The sequence below is a fragment of the Lepus europaeus genome, chromosome 20 (assembly GCF_033115175.1).
Source record: "Lepus europaeus isolate LE1 chromosome 20, mLepTim1.pri, whole genome shotgun sequence".
NCBI classification, from domain to species: domain Eukaryota; kingdom Metazoa; phylum Chordata; class Mammalia; order Lagomorpha; family Leporidae; genus Lepus; species Lepus europaeus.
The window spans coordinates 39557934-39575311 of record NC_084846.1 but is presented as its reverse complement, the minus strand read 5'-3'; the positions used below and the strand labels follow the sequence as shown (position 1 = coordinate 39575311).

Sequence of the window (17378 nt, the reverse complement as noted above, 5' to 3'; positions counted from 1 at the left end):
GCAGTCTGGAACTCTCGGGCGTTGAGGAAATATGAGAGTGGGGCTTAGCTGCCTTTCCCTGGGCCACTTGTCATTCTTCTTGCACATTCTGTGCAGTCGGAACATTTCCCTGAAGAAATGTTCTTTCCGCTATTTTTCTCCTCTTTGTTTTTTGAGGAGCTGGCATTAGTTTTGTTTGTCTGAGACTTTGTTACCTTGAAATTTAGAATACTTATTTTCAAGTGCTGGGTGGTCTATGGAAGTTGGGCTGTGATGACTCTAAACTCCATTGTGTGTCAGAGTTACTTGGGAACACAGTGGGGAGGCAACGTCCCAGGCTGCTGGTTCAGTGGCCATGGAGGGGGAGCCCTAGAGATCTGCTTTTGAGTTCAGACCCATGGTGACCCTCAAGTGCAAGGTCTGGAGCTCTTAGGAGAAATGGAGGATTAAAGGCTGCTTTCCCAGAAAGGGGCATGGGGCAGTTGCCTGGTGCTGTGAGCTGATGGACACATTCCTCCTTTCTGTAGAGTCTCCCTTCTCCTTTGAAGCGGGGAGAATGTGGGCTTCTTATTTTTTTCATTCCTTCCCCACACACTTCTGTGTGTCATTTGATGATGCTCTCTGTCAAGCCTGAGGAAGTCGGCTCTGCCTCGTATGAATGCTATTTGGATTGATCCTGTTGAGACAGGCTCCCTGAGTGTTACTAACACAACCTGTGGCTCAGGCAAAGCTAAGTCTATGGCTAGATGCAGGAAGGGCACCATCATGCAATGCTTGGCAGTGTCTGAGGGGCAGAGGTCTATCAGTCAAGGTTCAACTAGAGACATAGAACCAACAGGAGGCACATAATTAAAGATTTATTGCAAGGAATCACCTAATGTGATTTTTGGGGCTGACTGAGCAAGTCTAAAAAGCATAGGATGGGCTAGGACTCTGGGAGTAGTGACTGAATCTGCATCCACACTAGAAAATTATTCCTCTATGGGGCTGTCGCTGTGGTGCGGTGCAATAATGCCCTGGCCTGAAGTACCAGCATCTCATATGGGCACCGGTTCGAGACCTGGCTTCTCCACTTCTGATATAGCTCTCTGCTATGGCCTGGAAAAGCAGTAGAAGATGGTCCAAGTCCTTGGACCCCTTCCCCCATGTGGGAGACCCAGAAGAAGCTCCTGGCTTCTGGCTTTGGACCCACGCAGCTCTGGCCATTGTGACCAATTGGGGAGTGAACCAGTGGGTGAAAGACCTCTCTCTCTGCCTCTCCTCTCTAGGCATAACTCTGACTTTCAAATAAAATAAATAAATCTTAAAAAAGAGAAAATTATTCCTCTATGAGGAACTCTGAGTTCTGTTCTTAAGTGCTTTCAATCCATTGAATCGGCTCTACCTGGATTATGTGGGCTCATATCCCTTACTTAAAGTCAACTGATTATGGATTTTAATCATATCTGCAAAATACCTTTGCAGCAATACCCAGATTACTATTCAATTGAATATCTATGGACAACAGGTTAGTCAAACTGACTCATTTAAAATAACAAACAAAAAAAAGACCATCTCAGAAGGTGAGGCTCAAATTTATGGAGCGCTGGAAGTTTGATTTAGGCTGGCCTTTCAAAGCATGAATGGGTCACACAATGTCAGTCCAGCGTTAGTGAGAACAGCAGAGAGTGTCGAGGCTGTGGATACACGAGTCTTAGCTTGAAGACAATTGATGTTTTCTACTGAAGGGTTTCTGGGTCTCCCAGGAAGGTCCTGTAATAAGCACCCATGCCATTGGCATGGAGGCTCCTGGCAGAACACACTTGTGCTAAGGAAGAAGGAAGAGCAGAAAGTGCAATTCTTGTAGATAGGAAGGTTTGGGTTCTCAGAGCCCAGCTCGTCGTGGAGGGCAGTAGGTAGACGGTGTCTGTTCTCTGTCCGGGGGCTCTGGACTTTTTCTACTGAAGCAGAGCACGCTGCTGTCGTTCCCAAAGCACGAGCTTCATGATTCTCCTTACTATCTCTGGCTATACATGGGCACTGTATTGCCAGACTGGCTCTTCCTGAGACAGGAAATACGTGCTAACAAACCTGAATCCGAGCTGTAATTCCACGCCACTTACTCTTGCCCCTCCCTCTTTTGCAATGACTAAATGTCAATCCACCTTTCTCCTGTCGGGGATTCCCATTCTTCTCTCATCCCAGGCTCTCAGCGACCACACAGGCCTGTGCTGTGTTCCCCGAGGTTGTCTTGACTTCTCATGTCACAGAGCTGTGAGACGCACTGATCCCTCCTCTCTCCTGGGAAAACCTGCTGATGCTGAGGGTGCTCTTGAATGTCACCGCCATAAAAAGCCTTCGCTGCACACCCTGTCCTCCTTCCCCTCCTGTCGCATCTCTGTGCCGATGCAGTGTTACTCACCAGCCGTGCTTTGCCCACCACTGTTTCATGGGGGCAGATACGATAATCATCAGTTTCTCTCTTCCAAATTCCCAGAGGACAGCGAGGGGTCTTCTTTAATTTTGTTTGTGACCCAGTGTCTCACTATGGCTTGGCATAGAGTAGGTTTGCCTGTTTATTTAATAAATGTTTACTGGGGGGTCGGCGCCGTGGCTCACTAGGCTAATCCTTCACCTGCAGTGCCGGCACCCCGGGTTCTAGTCCCAGTCGAGTTGCCGGATTCTGTCCCGGTTGCTCCTCTTCCAGTCCAGCTCTCTGCTGTGGCCTGGGAAGGCAGTGGAGGATGGCCCAGGTCCTTGGGCCCCGCACCTGCATGGGAGACCAGGAGAAGCACCTGGCTCCTGGCTTCAGATCGGCGCAGTGTGCCGGCCGTAGCGGCCACTTGGGGGTGAACCGATGAAAAAGGAAGACCTTCTCTCTCTCTCTCTCTCTCTCTCTCTCTCTCTCTCTCTCTCTCTCTCTCTCATTGTCTAACTCTGCCTGTAAAAAAAATGTTTACTGGGTGTTGAAAACGTCCCAGGCTTACACAAGTTCACTGCTTTAGATGGGAATGATAGAGCAGTGATAAATAAGTCAAATCACACACACACACACACACGCACACACACGCACTCACGCACGCACAAAGAGAGCCCGTGCTGACTGCTTGGAGGACCGGATCCAGGAAGGGTCCTCTGCCACGCAGGGTCGAGAACCAAGTGGACAGAACCAAGAGTGAGTGAGGTGGCACCCTCTAGTGTGAAGCTGGCTGTAAGGCAGGGTTCCTGTGGAACCTTCTCAGCTGCTTAGAGAAGGGGCATTCTCTGCTAATGTTTGTTGTTCTGCTGGGCGTGCGCTGTTGTTCACAGAGTGACATGGATTGCGTGGTTGCTTTTATTTATTGGATTACATACAGGGAGTAGTGATTGAACACATAAGGCTACAGCAATGGACATTTTGGATGTTGTTTTTGTGTTTAACAATAAGTGGCTAATTCTTTTTTTTTTTTTTTTGGTGCTTTTTCTATGTGCCTGGCATTGTTCTAACATTTTAAATGTGTCAGTTAGGTCTCAGAATGACTTTATTTTTTTTTAACTTTTATTTAATGAATATAAATTTCCAAAGTACAGTTTATGGATTACAATGGCTTCCCCCCCCCATAACTTCCCTCCCACCCACAACCCTCCCCTTTCCCACTCCCTCTCCTCTTCCATTCATATCAAGATTCATTTTCAATTATCTTTATATTCAGAAGATCAGTTTAGCGTATATTAAGTAAAGCTTTCAACAGTTTGCACCCACACAGAAACACAAAGTGTAAAATACTGTTTCAGTACTAGTTATAGCACTAAATCACAATGTACAGCGCATTTAGGACAGAGATCCTACATGAGGAGTAAATGCACAGTGACTCCTGTTGTTGACTTAACAAATTGACACTCTTGTTTATGGCATCAGTAATCACCTTAGGCTCTTGTCATGAGTTGCCAAGGCTATGGACACCTTTTGAGTTCACCAACTCTGATCATGTTTAGACAAGGTCATAGTCAAAGTGGAAGTTCTCTCCTCCCTTCAGAGAAAGATACCTCCTTCTTTGATGACCTATTCTTTCCACTGGGATCTCACTTGCAGAGATCTTTCATTTAGGGTTTTGGTGTTTTTTTTTTTTTGCCAGAGTGTCTTGGCTTTCCATGCCTGAAGTACTCTCATGGGCTCTTCAGCCAGATCCGAATGCCTTAAGGGCTGATTCTGAGGCCAGAGTGTTATTTAGGACATCTGCCATTCTATGAGTCTGCTGTGTATCCCGCTTCCCATGTTGGATCATTCTTTCCCTTTTTATTCTATCAGTTAGTATTTGCAGACACTAGTCTTGTTTATGTGATCCCTTTGACTCTTAGTCCTATGATTATGATCAACTGTGAACAGAAATTGATCACTTGGACTGGTGCGATGGCATTGGTACATGCCCGCTTGATAGGATTGAATGGGAATCCCCTGGCACGTTTCTAACTCTACCACTTGGGGCAAGTCCAATTGAGCATGTCCCAAATTACTTTAGATAACAGGCAGTCTCCTTTATTTTCCACTTGAGGGAGCTGGGACAGGGGACAGCCATTCCACTTTTGCCAGGATCCCTGGCTAAGAAGGGAAACGGGCATCCAGTCCAGGCAGTTCCATTGCTCTTCAGTGAGGCGACACCTGCCTGGATGGAATTTATAGAAGTACAACAGTGGAAAACCCATACTCTTGTTAATTAAGTTTACATCCCAAGTTCAGCCTTCCTTAGAGAGTGCAGGTGTCACCAGCACATGGTGAAAGAGTTGGGATTCTGCTGGTTTTCCTTTCAGAACGCGGTTGTGGCCTTTCCCTCTGAGTTTCATACACCTTTCTATTGGGACCTGGAACTTTGTACTGAGATTTAAGTAATCCTTCTGTGCATCTCCTTTTATTCTGAAATACAAAACACTGATGAAAAACATGGTTGAGAGAGAAGTAAATGAACTGCTGGTCTGAGAAAACACAAGCAGAAGTGAAGGGCGTGACTTCCCTAGAACAGCAAGAATTGCTGCCGTATCTTGAGCCAATTGTACGCCAGGCAGTGCTCATGTGTCACCTCTTGTTCTTACTTCCTCTCCTTAAGCAGTGCCTTGTTCATCCCGCTCTAGGGGAGAGGGAGTACAAGTTAGAGTGGTTAAGTCGCTTGCTGTGGAGTCCACACAACCCATGAGAGGCAGATCAGAACTTGGAACCCAGCTCAGCCTATCAGTGGTTTTAATACTGCTTAAATGTTAAACAAACAGGCAACCCTTAGACCCTTTTCTCCAAAGAAGTCTTGTGTAGATTCCAGAAAGTAAGGGGTCAGTATAGCAGGAATCCACATGGAATCCTGGGGGCCACTGCCTGATTTCATCACAGTCCTGCTCCCAACCCAGCACCTCTGGGACTCTGCAGAGCATTTGTCTACATCATTGTCACTTCTTTCACTCATCCCTCCAAGGGTAGATGCATGGTCTGAGTCTTCTCACCTCCTGCAGGCTGATTTATAGCATGGTCTGGTGTCACGTGGCTTGGGTTTGAGTCCTCCCATCATTGTCCATGATGTTGGGGAAACAACTGCTTCATGACTTTTATTTCTTAACTGTAAAGTTTATTTATGTTTATTTATTTGAAAGAGGGGAGAAGGAGGGAGGGAGGGAGGGAGGGAGGGAGAGAGAAAGAGAGAGAGAAGGAGGAAGAGAAAGAGAGGGAGATGGATGCCTACAACAGCCAGGACTGGGCCAGACTGAAGCCAGGAGCCCAGAACTCCATCCAGGTCTCCCATGTGGATGGTGGGAACCCAAGTACTGAAGGTATCATCTGCAGGCTTTTAGGGTACACATCAGCTGGAGTGGAATCTGGAAGCAGAGCCAGAGCTCAAACCCAGGCACTCCCGTATGTGATGGGATGTCCTAAGTGGTACCTGATCCACTGCACCACAATACCTGCCCCAGTTTCTTTTTTTAAATGAGCAAAGTTTGGGGCTTGGGCTGTGGTATAGCGGGTAAAGCCACCATCTGCAGTGCTGGCATCCCATATGGGTGCCAGTTGGAATCCTGGTGGCTCCACTTCCAATAAAGCTCTCAGCTATGGCCTGGGAAAGCAGTGGAAGATAGTCCAAGTCCTTGGGCCCTTACACCATCGTGGGATATCCAGAGGAACCTCCAGGCTCCTGGCTTTGGATCAACCCAGCTCTGGCTATTGTGGCCATTTAGAGACCTCTCTCTCGCTGTCTGCCTCTGCCTCTCTGTAACTCTACCTTTCAAATAAATATATCTTTTAAAAAATAAATGGGCAAAGTTATTGTTGTGGTTAAATAACCATTAAAACTCCAAACCCTTGGCCTAATGCCTTTCAATAGATGTTAGTTTATTACAATTGTTAGGGATGCCTTATTCCCTGTTCAGATTTCCAGGAAGGGAGATTAAGTATCTCTTCCCTATCAGATTGGAACATCTAGGAGAGTAAACTTATCCTTTTGCCCTCTTGAAAAGGAACCTGCACAGGTCTGCCCATCTGAGGGTTCAGATAGAAACCTGCTGGTTTCTACTCTGAGCTTTGTTCTCCACAGCCATTAATCATGTTGGCATTTTAGTTCTCCTGGCTCTTTTCTTTTAGTTCCTCTGACTCTGGTTCTCTCAATCCATTCAGAAGCTGAGCAGGGAAGGAAGGCCATATGTGTTTGGCTTCCTTAAGACTCTGTCACTAGCGTTTGCTGTCTTCCTCCTCAGTTCCCATAGAATCATAGAACTTTAGGGTGGAAAACAGAGTTTGAAAATGACTTGAATTCATCCTGCATCTGAGCCCACCTTCCAAGTGGCCATTTAGCACATACGCATGTATCTGGTAGTGAGGCGCTGGCCCTCCCCAGAGGTGGCCCAGGATGTCCAGGGGCACTGAATTGCTATTTGCACATGAAGGGTTCCTGTGCAGTCATGCTCGGCTTTCAGGCTATCCTGTACTCCATGTGAAACCTTCAGATCTCCTTTCCTGCGGGAGGAAGTACTGACCTGAAGCCAGCTTCCATTCAGGTAGTTCTCTTAGAGAGTTCATTGAGCAGTAAGTAGTCAGCATTGGCTGAGGGAACAAGCCATCCCTATGTCTGGTGTCTGAGAAATCTCCCAGCACCTCGGCGTGTGCTGCATCTTGGCTTAACACAAATGATGCAGGACAGGAACCCACAAGCACCATTAACCTTCAGACCACATGGCTCCAGGCAGGGGATGTGACCACAGTAAGTCCTAGTCCCTCCAGAAACTGAGTGTGGCTCATACTCTGGGGGAAGAAAGTAAAACTGCCAGTGAAATTCTACCTTCAGTGTCCTAGATGCCATGTGACAGCTTCAAAACACTCAGCTCAGATACACCTGCCAGGTGAAGACAGACTGATTTGGGATCTGCTCGCTTATGCTGTTTGTTCTCAGTTTCGATATAACATGCAGAAGGAACCAGCAAATGTTAAGAAACCAAACTCTTTAATAACTAAAGAAAAAAAAGCTTTATTGAGGTATAGTTCACACACCCAAAAATTCACCTGTTAACAGTGTTTAGTTTGGTGGTTTTTAGGACAAGAGAATTTCAAAAAGTTCATGGAAATTGAAAGATCACTTCATTTAGGTGCAAAAGAATTTTGAAATTCATGCATTCGAGTTGTCTTCAATAAGTTTGTGGAAAAATATGTAGTATAAAAATACTATCCATGGACTTTAAAAAATGTTATTCATCAAAATAAAATCATTTTAATTATATTATTTCACAAATTGTTGAATGTATTCTTTTATATTCATGGATTGTATAGCCATAACCTCAATTAATTGTAGAATATTTCCATCACCACAAATAGAAACTCTGCCTATTAGCAATTACTCTCTGTTCCTGTCTGTCCAATGCTTGGCAGTCACTAACCTGCTTTCTATTTCTATGGAACTGCATATTCTGGGAATTTCACACAGGTGTAGTAATACAATATGTGATCTTCGGTGTTTGGCTTTTTTCACTTAGTATAATGTTTTTAAGGTTAACCCTTTTCATAGCATGCATCAAAATGATATGCTCATTTTTATGACCTGCTAAGTTTCCTTTGATTAGATCTGCCACACTTTGTTTATCCATTCATCAGTTGATGGGCGTGTGGGTTGTGTTTACTTTTTGACTATTATGAATAATGTTTCTGTGACTATTAGTGCACAAGCTTTTGTGTACAGGTATGGTTTCCGTTATCTTGGATATATATGCAGAGGTTGAATTGCTAGGTCCTGTGCTATTCATAGTCCTTTAGAGTTTATTTTTTGTTTTCTCTTCTTGGGCCCTATATTCTTGTACTGTGAGTTTACTTTCACTCTGGCTAAATGTTGTCTGAGACTTTAAATTATTACATCTGGGACCCAGCTTAAAAGTCTTCATTGAAATAATTAAAAATTAATCAAGTGAGAACAAAATGAATCATAAGAATACTCATTATACAGAGTCAATACTAGATTATATTTGCATTTGTCCTTTTCCTTACCAAGGTCCTACTTGAATATTTACAAAGTTTTTTTTTTTCTTTTCCAGAATCGAAACGAGATAAAGAATGGCACCATCCTTCGATTAACCACATCTCCAGTAAGTTGGTCTTAGCTTATCACCGCCCAGTTTACTCTTTTTTTGTCCAGTTCTACTCTGATTATGGGGAATTGATTTTTGAGGGTGACTTTCATGTAAAACAAGGTCTCTGGAATGTCCTTCCATGGAGTTTCTGCGTTAGCAGGAAGGCCGCTCCTTAGATTTCCCACTACAGAGGATACAGGCTCTCTTCCAGGTTAAGATCAAGTAAGTCAAATGGGAAGCCTTGAAGATTTGCATTTTGGTGGTCAGCTCAATTTTCATATTGTGGATGGGATAACTCAGCTGGATTTACTGATTTTACCCACTGCCCTCACAGCTACCTTCCACCATCAGAACAAATTCAGACAATAAGCAAAGGAAGCAAACCAATGTTTGCCTATCATTTCCCATCAGTGTGTATGTGTGTGAGTGTGTGTGTGTGTGTGTGTGTGAGAGAGAGAGAGAGAGAGAGTGAGAGAGGGAGGAATAAGAAACTAGCATTTGCTAGGTTTGTTCAATTATTATCACAATTCATAAAAATACAGTTTAAGTACTTTTGGACCCTGACCCTGATTCATTGACTACTTCTAGATAAAACACTTTAAAGTATTCTGAATAAAATGTGCTAAACAAGACACAGTATATTTAGATTATTGTAGACTGATTGTTGCTTATCTTGGTCTTCCTTCCTTGCTTCTAGATACTTTGGGTAGTACATTAGCATATTTCATCTAAATTATTTCACAGTACATTTTATTGCCATCCTAAAAAATAATCTGCACAAAATACACCAAGTGTTACTATTTTCACTCTGCATATGTGATGAAAACTGTGTCTAACTATCATTTTCAGTTTTTACTGATGCCATGTGGTGGGCTAAAAATAAATTTAAAAATTGAGGAAGGCATCTGGCTAAAATTAAACTGTGGGTACTATCTACCACAAATTCTTCTTGTTGAAAATTACATGAGAGAGTCTAAAAAACGCTTTAACATTTTACCCAATAACACCTTGAACCTAAGCTCAGTGATGAGCCACAGGATGCAGCTGAAGCTGGCTGGTTGGCTGAGCTGTGTTTCGATGCCTTCTTTGTCACTTAGTGGCAGTTAAAGTCTCTACTCATTTTTCAGGGGCTCCATAATGAGCTGAGATGTTTCTGTCTGACTTCCCGTTGATCTTCTGACTTGGGCTAACATAAATGGAAGTTAATTTGATCTTGGGAAACTAATGTTTGATTTGGTTTTGGTCTTTCTATTTATCCTGCTAAAAGTACTTGTCTGCTTGCTGGCAAGAAAGGGCACACCTTGTCTTCTATTTCTTCTTAAAATCAAAGAGGCTGAGCTTTTTATCTCAGCTTTCTCTGAGCCAAATGATGAGTCCTCTTTTTAATTGTCGTGAATTCATGAACTGAATTTCCCCAATCCACGTCACTCTTTGAAAGAAGGTTAGGTGTTGGGTAGGATGAAGGTTTTCAGCATCCTGAAGGTGAGCATACTAACACCATGGGATACTTATTGTTGCCAAGGACCATGAACTCTGTGTTCCTCAGATAATGATCCTTGCATTCCCAGCACAGTGAATAGAAAGATATGAAAGCCAGTATACAGGCAGCGATGCAACAAGGGTGTCCATCTACAACAGACTGATTAACCTTTTCTAGTGCAGTGGCCTGAAACCCAGATCAGTTGTGGAACTGTAAAAATGCCTTTAGAGAGAGGGTGGATCACAGTGTCTGGAAGTGGGACCCAGGAGGCTGAATTCTAAGGAATCACTTTGTGAGTTGTCTGAAGCAACAAGGCCTGGCATTGAGCACTGCTGTATAAACCAGATATTTAGAATCTGTAATCTCCAATTGTGGCTAATAGATTTTTAATTTTTTTTGTGTGCATTTAAAAAAGATAGTTTGCAAATGCTTTAAAAAAACTTTTTTCTGTGAAATTTGTTTGGAAGCACTGAAGTATAAAGAACCCAGGAACTAGTGTTAGATGAGGTTTTTTTTTGGGGGGGGGGGTTTATTTATTTGAAAGGCAGGGCTACAGAGAAGCAGACAGAGAGAGAAAGGGAGGCCTTCCATCCGCTGGTTCACTCTTCAAATGGCTACAACTGCTGGAGCTGAGCCAATCCAAAGCCAGGAGCCTGGAGCTTCTTCCAAGTCTCCCACATGGGTGCAGGGGCCCCTGGACTTGGGCCATCCTCTTCTGCTTTCCCAGGCCATAGCAGAGAGCTGAATCATAAGTGGACCAGCACCGATATGGAATGCTGGCACTGCAGGCCACAGCTTTACCTGCCGCACCACAGTGCCTGCCCCTAGATGAGCTTTTAATGTCCCTTCTTCTACCTCAGCTGAGCTGTCTGCACAGCCAGATAAGAACTCAGACTTCCCAGGTGTGTCCACACACACACACACACACACGCATATGCAATACCTAAAATGTACTCTCATTTTAGGTATTATTCAGCTGTGTTGAGTTCTGCCTCCACTGTGTCAAATGTGGTCCTTTTGGTGATTGACAGATTTGTTTTCTGTCTTCTTTTATCACAGAATAGTCCTTTCTGAATTTTCCCCAGTGAAATAGGGCATTGCTATGGGAAGATCTAAACAAAGAGCCTGCATTGTTTTTCCTGTTTGCACATGGCTTGAAGTCTTTGGCTGCACCATCTACATCTTGAGGCCGACTCTCTACAGGCCATGGAAGTGTGTTTCTTTCTGGTGTTGCATCTCCAGCCAGTCCCACAGCATCACAGAAACAACTAGGAACAGGTGCATAGGATGTGTGCATATGTGTGTCAGCTTCAGAGGAGGGATTGGGGAGCCTCACAGGGTGCAGCTGAGTGATGTCTGCCTCTCTCTGCCATGATAGTAATCCTTTTGGAAGTTCATTCGGACATCACACATTGCATGGAGTGTATTTTAAAATAAGTTTGGCTACTGCTCCCGTCAGAAGTTTCGGCTGTCAGACCATTGATTTTACTTTCTTGAATTTTTTTTTAACTTGTCCTTATAGAGAATATATTTGTATCCTGGATTGAGGAAGAATCTTTCTAAGTAGGACACAAAACCTGGAAAACACAGAGGAAAGGATAGAGAAATAGGACTACCAAAAACAGCCCCACAAAATCTTTGTTTGGAAAGAATTCTAGAAACCAAGTAAAAAATAGAACATTAGAAAAAAAATATTTGGAAGCTTGCATGTTAGAGAGCTACTTCATTAATTACAAGAACTGTTGGGAATGGATAAAGAAATTGCTCCAAGAGAAAAGTGTCCAAAAGGCATAAAAAAGGAAAACAAAGGAATCAATATATGGCTGAAAGAAGAAACCCCATCTCTTTCTTCAGAGATGAAAACGTGTACTCCTAAATCATCAAGGTGGCAGGAAAGGAAGCTTTGGTAGTCTCCATGCAGGAAATATTTTTAAAAACACTTATTTATTTATTTGAAAAGCATAATTACATAGAGAGATCTTCCATCTGCTGGTTCATGCCATAGACGGCCTCAATGGCCAGGACTAAGCTAGGCTAAAGCCAGGAGCTTCGTCTGGGTCTCCTACATGGGTAGCAGGGACCCAAGGACTTGGGCCATCTTCTGCTGCTTTTCCAGGCACATTAGCAGGGAGTTGGATTGGAAGTGGAGTGGCTGGGACATGAGTTGTCACTCATATACGGCAGCTTAACCTATGGCACCACAATGCTGGCCCCTATGCAGGGTAATTTAACTGTATCTATCGAAGTTTAAAATTACATACAGCTTTGTTTTGACAATTCCATTTCTGGGGATTTATTCAGTAAATAGAGTCACAAAACTTCTGCAGAACATGCGTAGAAATACACCGCACGGCCATCCACATCCAAACATAGCCATGTGCGTCTTTGTTTTTGGTGATTAAGAACTGGAAACCTGCTACATAGCTGTCAGATGGAACTGGGTGAATGCTGTAGGCAATGCAGCTATTAGTCCACGTGTGGCGTGTGCTTCTGCAGAGGTATCTAAAGCAGGTCATTACGTGTATACACAGGTTGCCCAACGTTGTATATTGAATGATATGGGTGATGTATATGGGAAGAAGCTGTAGGTATGCTAATAAAAGGATAAAACTATTTCTTAAAGCATACCACAAGACAATGTTAACGTTGTACTTACCTCATTTTTATAGTTTCTCAAAATTCATATGTGTATGTATATATATATATATTCTATCTTTTGTGCTGTATTAGTTGTCATAAAACAAATATACAATTAAGTATGATGAGTGCCTGCTGTATACAAGAGTGGAGCCATAATGTCCTCGCTAAGCATGTTTCGGTGATTAAACTGTGAGATTTCGAAAGAGCCCTTCCCTATAGGAGAGTCCTCCTAGTGGAAACCGAAACTGCTCATCCAGTACCCAGTGCTGCCTCGTCTGCTCTAAGCATCACCTTCCTGTTCTGATTTCTCCTGTTTAGGGAGTCAGAAGGAGAATCCTCTAGGTCAGAGGGCCTGCCGTAGTCATTTTGTGACTGGTTTCTCTGGTGATAAGAAAGAAATGGGTATCGTCTCTGTCCCTCTGTGGCCTTGGGTTATCAGAGATTCTCAACCTTAACTGTTTACTCCTTTCCAGTTTTTCTCCACTGGTTTGAGAAGCTAAAAGAGAGTAGTGAAATGTCTCAGATTTTTATTTCTTCCCATTTCTCCAGGGGACCTAACAGTGGAGATGAACCAGGGGCGACTTGTAGGCAGCATGATTATAGGATCGCTGGGGTCCTGGCTCTTGGCTGCTCCTAGTGAGGAGACCATGGCCCCAGCAGCAGGTGAAGGTGACGGGCTGCTTGGCTTATAGGATGCAGAGTGTTGGAAGGAGTTTTTGGAGGGTGAGTCTCCAGGGTCCCCTGGTGTCAGGCTTCTTTGGGTGGGCTGCCAGGGTGCTCCTGGTGTTTTGGCCAGATAGTGTGCCGTTTTCTAGCATAGAAGGTTTAGGATGGGCTAGGAAGAGTTTGAGATGCACATTGCGTGTCCATGAGGACCAGTCAACTAGCGATTAGGTACGTGTGTCCTAGTAAGTACTCTACAGGTGGGCCGAGCACCTCCACGTGAATGGCATTGAAAGCTGTGTTACTACGGTCCCTAAAAGTTTCATTTTTTGCTCCATGTCATCCAGTATTCCACCCTATATCATGAGTATTTCACCACTGCCCTGTTGATGAACATGAGCCTCCAGTGTTTGACTATGAATAGTATTTTAAGGGCCCCACATCTGTCTGAGATACTAAAATGTGTTCTTTCGCGGAAGCACATCATCACCCCCGATGCCTCCAGCTCTGAGGAACACTTGCTTTATCACTTCTCCAACCTCTCACTCCTGCCTGCCACCAGCCCAGACGTGCTGTCCTGCAGACACCCCAGGTGTGTCCCAGCTGATGGGCCTTTGCACTTCACCATCCCTGTTGCCCAGGGCGCTCCTCTCCCTTCCAGTCCATATCATGGCTCTGTGAATGTTGCTGCCCTCAGTTGCTTGTCCCTGCCGACCACCCCATTGAGACAAGTCGCCAGCCACTCGGTCACCTCCCTCTGTTTTGGGTGTTGCTGTAACATGTGCCAATACTGTATTTCATTTTTCAGTTTTTTGAATTACCCACTTCCCACTCTAAGATATGGAAGCCCAGGAGGGCAAAAACATTAGCTGTCTTGTTTACTGCTGTTTCTCTAATGTGCGGGACAGTGCCTGGCTCAGAATAAGCTTTCCAGAAGTATCTGTTGGCTCCATCAGTGAGGAGTCTGAGGGCTTGAAAGGGGCATTGCTCTCCAGTGGAGAATTGTAAAGACGGGCCCAAGTAGCATCAAAGGATTAAAAAAATGCCAAGTGACCTGTAATAATGGATACCCAAAAAGTGAATTTTCCTTACAAAATCCAATATTTTAGTAAAAAATTATAATTTTTATAATAATTTTATATGCATATTTTTTAGAAATTAGAGAAGATAAAGAGAATACATGTCACTATCTGTTCCAGTTCCCACTGGAAAAATGCAACATTAACAGTGTCCCACCAGTGCAGGGTGTATAGTTCTGCAGGAACGTCTTAGGTTTGATATAACTTGAGGGAGCCTTCACTGCTAGTGGGAGTAACGCCAGCAAGTCAAGGTATTGCTTACTGTTCTGTTGGTGAAACAGTTTCAATATCCATAGTTTCAGCCCAAGGAATTCAGGATTTGGTTGTGTTAGTACTGTTCAGTCTCAACTCCTCTGCTTCACACGCTTGTCCTTTTTAGGTTTGCGTTGTCTATCTTTCCTTCCCTGAAGTTTTATTCACTTTTAAGTAGGGAACTTATCAAAGGCATTCTCTTCTCTTTTAAATCCTACTTATTCGCCTGTAAGTAGGAAGCATATCAAAGGCATACAAGTGACTTAGAAGGCAATATAATACATTCCATTGACCTGGCTTCTACATTTTTGACTTCTCTTTGTTCCTTAGTTATCCTGAGAAGTACTCGGATTTTAAAGGACCAGTGGGTTCTGTTTTTGAGTAAACCAATGCGGGATCATTGAAAGATGGAATCTGAGCTGCAGGCCCCATCATCGTGGGGGAAATGCAGTTTGCTGAAGGATTTAGGGCAATGGTTTTCAGCATTTAGGATCTGGGGGTTTTATCAACAGAACCAGGGTTTGTTCGACATATATTTTCAGGGACCCTGTCCTGGGTCTTCGGAACCAGGAACTCCAGGAATGGGGCCCAAAGAGCTGTGTTTTCAGAACCCATCCCTCTCCTGGCTGTTGTGGCTGGTGCTGCAATACACACAGGAGTGCACACATCTTTTTGACATACTCCTCAACTTTCTTTTGGATATTTGCTCAGAAGTGGGAGAGCTGGATGATCTGGTTGACCTATTTCTAGTTTTTGAGGAGTTTCCTTACTGTTCACCAGAGTGCTTCTGCTAATAAGGACTGTGTGTGAGAGAATCCCCCTTTCTCTGTATCCTTGCTGGCATGTGTTAGTTTGTTGTTGTTATTGTTTATGATACTAGTCATTCTGACTGAAATGAGAAGATATCGCTTTGTGGTATTGATTTACATTTCTCTGATTAGTGATTTTGAACATTTTTAAGTTCTTCTGTGTTGTTTATTTGTGGACCATTTGCAAACCTCTTTTGAGAAACATCTATTCAGATAATTTACCCATTTTGAAAAAATCAGATTAGTTTTCTGTCGTTATCACAGTTGCCAAGATACAATCAATTGAGATGTTTATGGACAGATGAGTGGATCAAGAAAATGTGATGTATATACACAATGGAATATCCTTTGGCTATAAAAAGGAATAAAAGCTGTCATTTGTGACAGTGTGGGTAAGCATAGAGGACATTATGTAAGGTGAAATAAGCCAGTTACGGAAAGACAAATAAGATGTTTCCACATAAGTAGAAGCTAAAAATTTTGGTCTCTCAGAAGTAGAGTAGAATAATGGTAACCAGAGGCTGGGGAGGGTGGAGAGAAGAAGGGATAGAGGAGAAGCAGTGGATGGATGGATGGATGGACAGAAGGGATTGTGTTCAGCACAATGCACAAGGCTGCAGTTGGAGAAGAGGCAAACAGTAGGATTCGCAGAAATAATTGTATGTTTCAAAATATTTGTTAGAGATGACTGAGTCTGATCCCAACACAAAGAAGTGGTAAAAGTTTGAGGGGATGGTTGTGCCAGTTACCTTGACTTAATCACCACACAATACGAGTATATGTTTTGAAATATCACTCTGTACCCCATAATATGTATCAATGAAAATTTTAACAGGGAGGAAAAAGGGGGGAAGAAGCCAACAATTTGAATAACCTGAGACCCACTGTTCAGAGTGCGTTCTCCAGAGTGGCTGCTCAGGGAAATGCAGTGTGACTTTGGGAAAGTTACTTTACTTCTTTGCTCTTTTTTGTCTGTCCCTGGTTTTCTTCAAATGAAGGTACTGAAGTACCTGCCTACTAGGACTGCTGTACAGATTAAATGAATTAATAGTTTGTCAATATTTTTCCATATAAAGTAAATTTTAAAATTGTCACAGGTCATTAAAACTACAGTAGTATATCATCCTTAACAATATGTTTGACAAAGATTTAAAGCAGAGTTTAAAAAAAAAAAAACCTGTATTTACCCTAAAACTAATACACAAAGACACTTCTTTTTTTTCCCGGTTTTTATTTTATTTTTATTTTAGCTCCCACACATAAGGGAGAATATGCAATATTTGCCTGTGTCCAGTTTATTTCACTTAATATTATGTCCTTCAGTTGCAACCATTTTGATGCAAATGATAGCATTTCATTTTTTGTAGCTGGATAATATTCCATTATATTGAAGGTAGAATATTGGCTCATAAAAAGTGCTAGGTGTTCTTATTACTAGTATTAGCATCTCCAAATGCTGTTACTTATTAATAATAATGATGAAGTAATTTTTCAGTACTCATCTTCATAATTTATATAGGAAACAAAGAATTTCTATTTGGAGAAAAGTATGTTTTCCAAAGAATTCAAAGTTAACTATTATAGATTAATATTATATCCTTTGAAATGTCCATTAAATATACCCACATTTGAAATATTATATTTTGAAGCCTGGTATGTACCTTAGAATAATTTTACAACAGAAATAAAGTGATTCTTACTCAACCTGTCACTTTCCTGTGTAGGAAAACTGGGCATTTCCGATTTGAGTGATTTGAAAATTATTTGCGCACCAGTGAATCAGTAGGGAGGTTCTCAGCCTCCACCTCCTTTGTCCTCCACCTCCTTCTCGTTTTATAGAGAAAGGAAGTCCGTCTCTGGTTGTGATTAAGTGGGAGACTCTAGTACTCTGGCCAAGTGCCGAGAGCATGGGTCTCACCACCTTGTCTGTTC

General features: G+C 42.9%; 1 protein-coding gene across 5 annotated transcripts in view; it reads left to right on the top strand.

Moving 5' to 3' along the window:
* The window catches only part of ELMO1 (engulfment and cell motility 1), a 565441-nt gene that overhangs the window by 154917 nt on the left and 393146 nt on the right, over positions 1–17378 (top strand). For all 5 annotated transcript variants that reach the window (XM_062178895.1, XM_062178893.1, XM_062178898.1 and 2 more), the window contains exon 5: positions 8488–8538. In XM_062178895.1, the coding sequence (XP_062034879.1) occupies positions 8488–8538 (51 nt within the window). The remainder of the gene's footprint in view (positions 1–8487; positions 8539–17378) is intronic.